Source organism: Thalassophryne amazonica, chromosome 21, assembly GCF_902500255.1.
Source record: "Thalassophryne amazonica chromosome 21, fThaAma1.1, whole genome shotgun sequence".
Classification (NCBI taxonomy): Eukaryota; Metazoa; Chordata; class Actinopteri; order Batrachoidiformes; family Batrachoididae; genus Thalassophryne; species Thalassophryne amazonica.
The window spans coordinates 5,086,772-5,097,347 of NC_047123.1; the positions used below are offsets into that span (position 1 = coordinate 5,086,772).

Below are 10,576 nucleotides of genomic sequence, written 5' to 3' on the forward strand. Positions count from 1 at the left end.
ATAACTTGTCCGAAATTAGTTTGGTTAAAATTTTAACCATAGGTTAAAACTGTATGCCTCTGGATGACTTGGGTGCTATTGCCAGCGTATCAGTATGCGGTCAAAAGAAATGAGTTTTTTCTTTTCTGTGAGCAGTTCTCCTTTGCCTGCACAGGATAGAGTGGTTTCTTCTAGAACCAGCTTTTCTCTGTTTGTAGAGGATAGAGCGGTTTATTCTAGAACCAGCTCTTCTCTGGATAGAGCTGCGCATCTGCTACAAAAAGCTACGTCTGCAAAAATGTTAGCGGTCTAAAAATTATCAGAGCAAAACTTATCGGAAGATAATTGGTCCGATGATGGTTTTCAAAGTTGTCTGAAAAGCTAATCCGATAATGAAAACATTATCTTTGATAATTAACGGATTAGCGGAATTGTGCCCACCACTGCCCACAAGTCATGGGACCTGAAATGCAAACATGACAGATACAAACATAGCCTACTGTCGCTGTCTTTGTGTTTGCATTTCACATCAGTTTTTGGCACTTTCAGTCACAATTGGAGGCTTACCGCATTTCTTTGGCTTCATGGTGCTAACATTAGCATACATTATGTAATATTAACGGTACCCTTTGCGCCTCAAACAGCATGCTGGGAAACTGAGTTTTCCAGTGTCATGGTGTTTAGATTAGATAGAAATTGCTTCTGTATTTTAACCCCATGTGGGCCGAAATCAATAAGTGTTTCCAGACAAGGAGAATTTTGGTCATACTGTGACATCAGATTGTGAATCCTTTATTTGAACACTAGTGAATAACATTATAGTGGTGATTAAGAAAATCCTTTTCATGATTAAAAAATCAAAGGGGACTACACCTTTAACTGTTATCACTTCTGTTTGTGTTCATGATAAACTACACGCTAGATTTCATTGATATTTTCTGGAGAGATGTGAAAATAATTGATTAAATCTTGAGGCAGCTTCAGACCAGAGTCAAAATAATTTGGCCTTTTTTTGCTTTTGTGTTTTTCACAGTATTTCCCATGACATGACTTTATGATGTCATAAATATGCAGACCCAATGTTAAAAACCCTCCTGTTTTTTTTCTTTTGTGTACCCTGCAGGTCAAGTGTTCAGTTACAGTGTGTTTGTCGAGGGTTTAATTATCATTTGCTTGGTTTGGAATCAAAGTTCTGAAATTTTCTTGTAAAGGTTGAGAGTGACCTGGTTTAGTTGACACTAAAGTTTGGGCCTACGCCTCACCAAAAGTGCAACCTTAGAGGATTTTGAACCGGTGGTGCAGGAATGACCTCCTCTGAGGATCCTCCATAAAAGTAGGTCTGTTATTCCTTTTACTGGTTTTACTTAAACAACTAAATTACCCATCAATCAATCAATTTTATTTATATAGCGCCAAATCACAACAAACAGTTGCCCCAAGGAGCTTTCTATTGTAAGGCAAGGCCATACAATAATTACGGAAAAACCCCAACGGTCAAAACGACCCCCTATGAGCAAGCACTTGGCAACAGTGGGAAGGAAAAACTCCCTTTTAACAGGAAGAAACCTCCAGCAGAACCAGACTCAGGGAGGGGCAGTCTTCTGCTGGGACTGATTGGGGCTGAGGGGAGAGAATCAGGAAAAAGACATGCTGTGGAAGAGAGCAGAGATCAATCACTAATGATTAAATGCAGAGTGGTGCATACAGAGCAAAAACAGAAAGAAACACTCAGTGCATCATGGGAACCCCCCAGCAGTCTAAGTCTATAGCAGCATAACTAAGGGATGGTTCAGGGTCACCTGATCCAGCCCTAACTATAAGCTTTAGCAAAAAGGAAAGTTTTAAGCCTAATCTTAAAAGTAGAGAGGGTGTCTGTCTCCCTGATCTGAATTGGGAGCTGGTTCCACAGGAGAGGAGCCTGAAAGCTGAAGGCTCTGCCTCCCATTCTACTCTTAGTAACCCTAGGAACTACAAGTAAGCCTGCAGTCTGAGAGCGAAGCGCTCTATTGGGGTGATATGGTACTAAGAGGTCCCTAAGATAAGATGGGACCTGATTATTCAAAACCTTATAAGTAAGAAGAAGAATTTTAAATTCTATTCTAGAATTAACAGGAAGCCAATGAAGAGAGGCCAATATGGGTGAAATATGCTCTCTCCTTCTAGTCCCTGTCAGCACTCTAGCTGCAACAAAATGCAACAAGAAACCACAAAAATTAATAAAAGTACTTAATTCTTTCACCAAAACTTCAAATCTAGGCTTATATCTCAGATGTACCTTCTAGTAAATTGTAGCTGAACTTTCAGGTCTTCTTTTTAAGAAAATCCCACTTTATCATGAAGCTGTATAACTGGGGATACAAAATATCCTCATATTGATCTTATACCTTGCAGTAAAATATATTTTTTTCAGTTATGTTGGAAAGAGACACTTTGTACTGGAATATAGACTTAAATGTTGAAACAACTTGGAGGTTAAAACTGGAGGTCGGTATAATATTCCACCTTCTATTGTCTATTTTATGTTGATCTTAAAAACTCCAGTAAGATGTTTTTATAAATTAAAAGGCAATCAAAGAAAAATACAAGGGGTATAAACAGGGCTGAGGAGGTATATTCTGGCCTAGGCCATTTTACACTCTGGGGTTTTAAACTGGGCTAGGCCAGATTAAACACAGGTTTATTCTGGTGTGGGGTTAATCTGGGCACCTTTGCCTGTTCTTCATGCACTGTGGAGCTGCATCAGGAAGGTCATCTGGTGTAAGACAACATACAGAGCCATGTTTGATCTGCTGTGGTGATCCTGAACTAACAGCGAGCATCTGAAAAAACATACTGTCCTTAAGGGGGTCGTGTTGTGTAAAATGTGTTCTTAATCTACAGCTCAAAATGAAATATGACGTATTAATGATGTTTAGTGTCCCTCAGCTCTGTGCACGTTGAAACTCGCAATATGAACAGTTAGGCCAGAAATGGCTTGTTTTAGAGTGCTGTGACATATGTCACAGTTACCCTATAGGACACTGCTGACGATGTCTTTCCACAGAAACTGAGATGAAAGTTGTAGTTTTTTAGGATGCATCACCTCAGTGTCTGTGGATGTATTTATTTATTTTCTTTAAAGAGAAACATTACATGCTTCAACTTACCCCCCACATGGGAATAAGACCCAGAGATGCTTAAACTCCACCTGAGGAAAAAAACTGTCCTCTGACTCAGAGCGGACAGTCCACCATTTTCTGACACAAGACCATGGCCTCAGATTTGGAGGTGCTGATTCTCAGAGTAATAATATAAGATTTTTAAAAAGGTGGACATTGACCAGTATAACCAAAGTAAGATCTGTGTCCACATTTTCTGCATTACACCAAACTGGTAACTCCACCAGGGCTGCCCCTTGTCACCAATCCTGTTTGTGATGTTCGTGGACACTTGTTCATGAGCGGGGGTAAGTTGGAGCGTGACATTGATAGACTGATTGGGGCAGTGTCTTAAATCTTACAGACACTGTACCGGACCGTCGTGGTGAAGGAGGAGCTGAGCCAGAAGGCGAAACTCTCAAATTACCAGTCAATTTCTGCTTCTATCCTCGCCTATGGTCGTGAACTTTGGGTCATGACTGAAAGAATAAGATCGCAGATACAAGCGGCAGAAATGAGATTCCTCCATCTGGTATCTGGGTTTACACTACTGGACAGAGTATAGTCCCGGATAGTCGAGCTTCTCATGAGGAGCTTGACTATCCAGGAGGGACCCAGAGTAGAGCCAGTGCCTCTTTGCATCAAAAGGAGCCAGTCGAGGTGGTTCCAGCACCTGGTGAGGATGCCTCCTAGTTGTCTCCCTGGGGAGATCTTCCAGGCACATCTAATTGGGAGGAGGCCTGGGGAAAGATCTAGGACATATTGGAGAGATTATATTTCCCAGCTGGTTTGGGAACAGCTTGGGATCTCCCAGGAAGAGTTACAGGACTTTGCCAACACCCTAAAAACAGATTGGTTGAAATGTGTCCAACCAATCTGTTTTTAGAGTGTAGGGAAGTGTGGAATGAGCTGCTTGTTTCGCTGCCACTTCGACCTGGACCCAGATAAGCGGTTTAAAATGAATGAATGGTGGTGAACATCGAATCCTTGGCAAATGTTTAGACTCGCAGTAGCACCTGTGGATAAATATTCCTTGTAGAAATGTATTTCCAGCAGTTTGTGGAAAATTTATTTCTCATATGATACATCATCAAAACAGATTTCAAACATTTTATCATGACTTTCTGACTCCTCCCACTTTGGTGTTAGTGAACGCAGTATAGATATGATCATTTGGCACAAGTTTTGCACTGGATGCGGTTTCTGATGCTACTCCAGATATACATGGAGATTGGCTTTGAACCTCAGACCTTGTTTACAAGCATGTTAACAACAGCACCACCATGTGTCTATGTGACTAACACTGTAAAAAACAGGAACTTGCCCTTTAAGTGCTCAAAATGAGCTCCAGACAGATGAGAAAAATTTTCTGTACATAAAGGAACTATTTTAACCAGAGACTGTTTTTAACACGACTCTTGTTGTGTTTGAGCTAAACAGGGAAAATGTTTGTGTGGAAATGTAGTTCGATAGTCATAAAGAAAAAGGTTTTACCTTGAATTTTTTGTTACAAAGTATAATTGGCAAAGCTTTTATTTCTGTTCAAACACAATGAATGTGACAGAAGGAAAAAAGAAAGAAAAATAGGATGAAATGCAGATGAAAGTCAGCAATTAAAACAAAGAATTAGAATAAAAAGACCAAACGCACACCAAAGTGCATTTAAAATACAGGAGAACCAGGAACAGTGTTGGCAGGTTCCTTATTTTCAGTACTTTGGTTTTGTTCATTTATTAAAGTTACTTAGAAATATCAGCAGCTGTTTCTGGGCTTTGATTCCAACTTTGATCATTACATCTTTTGAAGACAAAAGTCACACATTTTAAGATTTCACAGACTGGCTTCTTTCTGGGAATGTGGGTGATAAGAGTGCGTGAATTTGTCACATTAAGTGTTTTTCTTTTTCTACTTGTGGTTAAAATGTTCTTGTGGCTGATGATGACTTCTTTTTTTTTTTTACACCAAGAGTGTGTTTTTCGGTGCAGCAGCTCTAATCAAAACCTGAGTGCTGCTGTTTACTTTGGGCCAAAAAGTTCAACTTTCAGCTTCCTCAAGCACAAAGCACAGCCAACAACCCATGTGAGATTAAGATTCAGAGCCTGGTGTGTCTTTAGAAGATGAAAAAATGTTTTTAATGTGATCACAAAGCTGAAGACACACATTAGTGAAAATGCAGGGACACTACATTGGCACAGTACATGACGAAATTTAATTAAATAAAAACTGAAGAGTTGTTCAGTTTTAGTATTCCAATATTTAAAAAAAAAAGGCATCATGTCACCAAAATCACAAACCAATATGTAAATGTGGGAAAATATGGTCACACCTAAAAAACGAATTATTAAAATTACTTTGTTATATTATGATATTGAAATCCTTAAATTGTCTAATCTCATTTTAACATTCTCTTAAAAAACAGAGTGAGACATCGAGACAAGTTAAATCAAATGACATCATCGTAAGAACACGAATGTGAGTTTCCCGACAGTTTTAAGTCCGTCAAAAGTCCAAATTTTGTGCGCGTGTCGGTGCGTGCGTGGGCTCTGGCCGGGGTGGAGGTCTGCAGTCTGTCCCCATGTTTTCCAACGGCGCTTAAAAGTGACAGAAAACAAATTTAGTGCGATGCGTAAATTGGCACATCTGTGCGTAAAGGAAGGCGCACAAAAGAAATCAACCAAAACTGATGTCAGAGGTCTGAGGTGCTGACCGCCGCTGGGGTCTTCCTTCACATTTACTTTCCGATGTCGTCGAGGACGTCCCGGTTGCGCTGAGCCTGCTCCATCTGGTCCTCGATCTTCGCGATCTCGATCATATTCCGCAGCAGGTGGAAGGTCAGGTCGATGGACATCGGCGACTCTTCGCTCCGCTTCAGGAGCTGCGACGCCGTCCTCGTCACTTCTTTCTCTTCGTCGCTGATCTCCTCGTGCAGGTGGAGCGGGTTCGGGTTCCTCATGTGGACAAACGGCACCGGGCTGTCGTCCAGTAGTTCGACGGCGGCTCTGAGGAGCGCCGCGTCCAGCTGCTGCGTCCCGACGCGCTCGCCGTCGTCCAGCCGGGATGGAGGGACGCGCGCCCTGCCGGCGGCGGGACGGAGGTGCCCGGACTGGAGGACCAAGGAGAGGAGGAGGAGCAGGGGCACCGACTTCATGTCCTAAAACCTGCGGAGTTCATTTAGTTTAATGCTCCAAAAACTTATCAGCGCAAAAGCATCGGAACAAAATCCAGAGTTGGTGAAAACTTACTTACTTTGCGTCTCCAGCTGGTTCTGACAGTGTCTTGAAGTCTGAGTTGGTCTAAAAAGTCCTTGTGAGTGAAGCTGAAAGCACGGAGCGTTTTTATACCATCAGTCTGCTCAACTGACGTCAATGCAAAAATTCAGACCGACCTGGACAAACGCACGTGAGGATGGACAGAAGACAGACGGATCTTTTGTTCTCGGGGGTCGCACCGCCCCATGGAAGGACATGAAGGGATGCAGGAGGAGTCCGCGGGCTCTCCTGGGGTTCCTGAGGCTGGAGACTGTTTATTCTGTGTTTTCAGATCACGGATGATCCAAAACTGACAGACGCTTGAGTGTCTCATTTACAACTAGAGGAGCACTCGGAGCGCATTCCTCTGCCGAGCTGCCAAGTTCCACCAGAATTAAGCTGCAGGTTTTTGAGTAAACTGGTGACACACAAACATCAGGTCTTTGGTGGAGGTTTCAGTATTTCTGACCACCTTGTTCCTTATTCCTCTGTGATGGAGGAACTGTCCGTAGTGCTGAACCTTTTCTATTTGTTGCTCTTCATCTGACAGTTTTGGGCACATGCCATTTTTATGGCCGCCTGTTGGAGGTCCATGCTAGTAGCTACCATGTCTTACTGCATCCCCTAAACTCTGTAAGTGAGATAGAGTATCTCGTCAATAGTTTTACATCCTCATTGAAGACAACTTTGGATGCTGTAGCTCCTCTGAAAGAGAGCTTTAAATCAGAAGTGCCTGACTCCGTGGTATAACTCACAAACTCGTAGCTTAAAGCAGATAACCCGTAAGTTGGAGAGGAAATGGCGTTTCACTAATTTAGAAGATCTTCACTTAGCCTGGAAAAAGAGTCTGTTGCTCTATAAAAAAGCCCTCCGTAAAGCTAGGACATCTTTCTACTCATCACTAATTGAAGAAAATAAGAACAACCCCAGGTTTCTTTTCAGCACTGTAGCCAGGCTGACAAAGAGTCAGAGCTCTATTGAGCTGAGTATTCCATTAACTTTAACTAGTAATGACTTCATGACTTTCTTTGCTAACAGAATTTTAACTATTAGAGAAAAAATTACTCATAACCATCCCAAAGACGTATCGTTATCTTTGGCTGCTTTCAGTGATGCCGGTATTTGGTTAGACTCTTTCTCTCCGATTGTTCTGTCTGAGTTATTTTCATTAGTTACTTCATCCAAACCATCAACATGTCTATTAGACCCCATTCCTACCAGGCTGCTCAAGGAAGCCCTACCATTATTTAATGCTTCGATCTTAAATATGATCAATCTATCTTTGTTAGTTGGCTATGTACCACAGGCTTTTAAGGTGGCAGTAATTAAACCATTACTTAAAAAGCCATCACTTGACCCAGCTATCTTAGCTAATTATAGGCCAATCTCCAACCTTCCTTTTCTCTCAAAAATTCTTGAAAGGGTAGTTGTAAAACAGCTAACTGATCATCTGCAGAGGAATGGTCTATTTGAAGAGTTTCAGTCAGGTTTTAGAATTCATCATAGTACAGAAACAGCATTAGTGAAGGTTACAAATGATCTTCTTATGGCCTCAGACAGTGGACTCATCTCTGTGCTTGTTCTGTTAGACCTCAGTGCTGCTTTTGATACTGTTGACCATAAAATTTTATTACAGAGATTAGAGCATGCCATAGGTATTAAAGGCACTGCGCTGCGGTGGCTTGAATCATATTTGTCTAATAGATTACAATTTGTTCATGTAAATGGGGAATCTTCTTCACAGACTAAAGTTAATTATGGAGTTCCACAAGGTTCTGTGCTAGGACCAATTTTATTCACTTTATACATGCTTCCCTTAGGTAGTATTATTAGACGGTATTGCTTAAATTTTCATTGTTACGCAGATGATACCCAGCTTTATCTATCCATGAAGCCAGAGGACACACACCAATTAGCTAAACTGCAGGATTGTCTTACAGACATAAAGACATGGATGACCTCTAATTTCCTGCTTTTAAACTCAGATAAAACTGAAGTTATTGTACTTGGCCCCACAAATCTTAGAAACATGGTGTCTAACCAGATCCTTACTCTGGATGGCATTACCCTGACCTCTAGTAATACTGTGAGAAATCATGGAGTCATTTTTGATCAGGATATGTCATTCAAAGCGCATATTAAACAAATATGTAGGACTGCTTTTTTGCATTTACGCAATATCTCTAAAATCAGAAAGGTCTTGTCTCAGAGTGATGCTGAAAAACTAATTCATGCATTTATTTCCTCTAGGCTGGACTATTGTAATTCATTATTATCAGGTTGTCCTAAAAGTTCCCTGAAAAGCCTTCAGTTAATGTAAAATGCTGCAGCTAGAATACTAACGGGGACTAGAAGGAGAGAGCATATCTCACCCATATTGGCCTCTCTTCATTGGCTTCCTGTTAATTCTAGAATAGAATTTAAAATTCTTCTTCTTACTTATAAGGTTTTGAATAATCAGGTCCCATCTTATCTTAGGGACCTCGTAGTACCATATCACCCCAATAGAGCGCTTCGCTCTCAGACTGCAGGCTTACTTGTAGTTCCTAGGGTTTGTAAGAGTAGAATGGGAGGCAGAGCCTTCAGCTTTCAGGCTCCTCTCCTGTGGAACCAGCTCCCAATTCAGATCAGGGAAACAGACACCCTCTCTACTTTTAAGATTAGGCTTAAAACTTTCCTTTTTGCTAAAGCTTATAGTTAGGGCTGGATCAGGTGACCCTGAACCATCCCTTAGTTATGCTGCTATAGACGTAGACTGCTGGGGGGTTCCCATGATGCACTGTTTCTTTCTCTTTTTGCTCTGTATGCACCACTCTGCATTTAATCATTAGTGATCGATCTCTGCTCCCCTCCACAGCATGTCTTTTTCCTGGTTCTCTCCCTCAGCCCCAACCAGTCCCAGCAGAAGACTGCCCCTCCCTGAGCCTGGTTCTGCTGGAGGTTTCTTCCTGTTAAAAGGGAGTTTTTCCTTCCCACTGTCGCCAAGTGCTTGCTCACAGGGGGTCGTTTTGACCGTTGGGGTTTTACATAATTATTGTATGGCCTTGCCTTACAATATAAAGCGCCTTGGGGCAACTGTTTGTTGTGATTTGGCGCTATATAAAAACAATTGATTGATTTTCTGCAGCTCATCCGGGTCATTCATTTTCTGCAGCTCATCCCACACTTCCCCATCCTCAGCCAAATCCCAAGGTGTTCCGAAGCCATCTGGGAAATATAATCCCTTCAGTGCGTCCTGAGTCTTCCCTGGGGTCTCCTCTCAGTTGGACGTGCTTGGAAGACCTTCAGAGGGAGGAGAGCAGGAGGCATCCTCACCAGATCCCTGAACCACCTCAGCTGGCCACTTTCAATGTGAAGAAGCAGAGTATCTCTCCTGGAGAGCCGAGCCCTTCCTCCTGTCCAGGAGTGTAAGCTCAGATACCTGACAGGAATCTCATTTTTGCCACTTGTATCTTTATTCTTTTGGTCCCCAAAGTTCATGCCCGCAGGTGAGGACAGAAGTGTAAATCTATTGGTAAATCGAGAGCTTTACCTACTGGGTCAGCTCCTTCATTACGACGTGCTGGTAAAATCTACGACATAATCAGCTGTGAAATTTGGGTGTGAGATAGATACAGATGAGGGCCAGTGAACCTCCTGTTTAGTGCCACATTATCGCCTGATAACATGCAAAATGATCGTAACATAAATGAAAGACAAACAGGCTTATCAACTTCCTCTTGAAGCCTTGTTGGTAATTGTAATTTGACCACTAGAGGCCACTGTTGCTTGAACAATGAAGAACAAAAGCTGAGGTGGACGTTTTCAGTGCAAATTCAAAAAGTGGGCAAATAATCCAGTTTATAAATATGTAATATTACCAGCAGTAACCATAAAGTGGAAGAAAATGTTAATGACGTCACACAAGTTTGTTCAGTTTGGAAAAATACTGCAGCTGCCTTAATGCATTTTTTAAGCAACTTAAGGAAAAGCATTTGTGTCATCCAGCAGAGGACTGAGTTTTAAAAAAGTCAACCTGTTGATAATTTGTACATTAACGTGAAACAGACCTCCAGAAAGGGAACAGGTGAAAGACCTGACCTTGTAACCTCAGTGTCACAGGTTTGATTTCCTGATCAAATCCGTGAAGTCGCCTTCATACAAAGACTTAAATGCTCTGAAATGTTTGACTCACCAAATTGCTGCCGGTGTTCAGCGTCTGAACGTGACGCG

At 41.8% G+C, this 10,576-nt stretch overlaps 1 protein-coding gene across 1 annotated transcript; it reads right to left on the reverse strand.

The window, feature by feature from the left end:
- Nucleotides 1–5,846: 5,846 nt before the first annotated feature.
- uts1 (urotensin 1) lies at nucleotides 5,847–7,024 on the reverse strand. Its single transcript, XM_034162148.1, has 2 exons — nucleotides 6,363–7,024; nucleotides 5,847–6,274 (listed from the first exon to the last, which is right to left on the reverse strand). The coding sequence occupies exon 2, from the start codon at nucleotides 6,262–6,264 to the stop codon at nucleotides 5,848–5,850; it is 417 nt and encodes a 138-aa protein (XP_034018039.1). The 5' UTR covers nucleotides 6,265–6,274; nucleotides 6,363–7,024; the 3' UTR covers nucleotide 5,847.
- Between the last annotated feature and the right edge of the window lie 3,552 nt (nucleotides 7,025–10,576).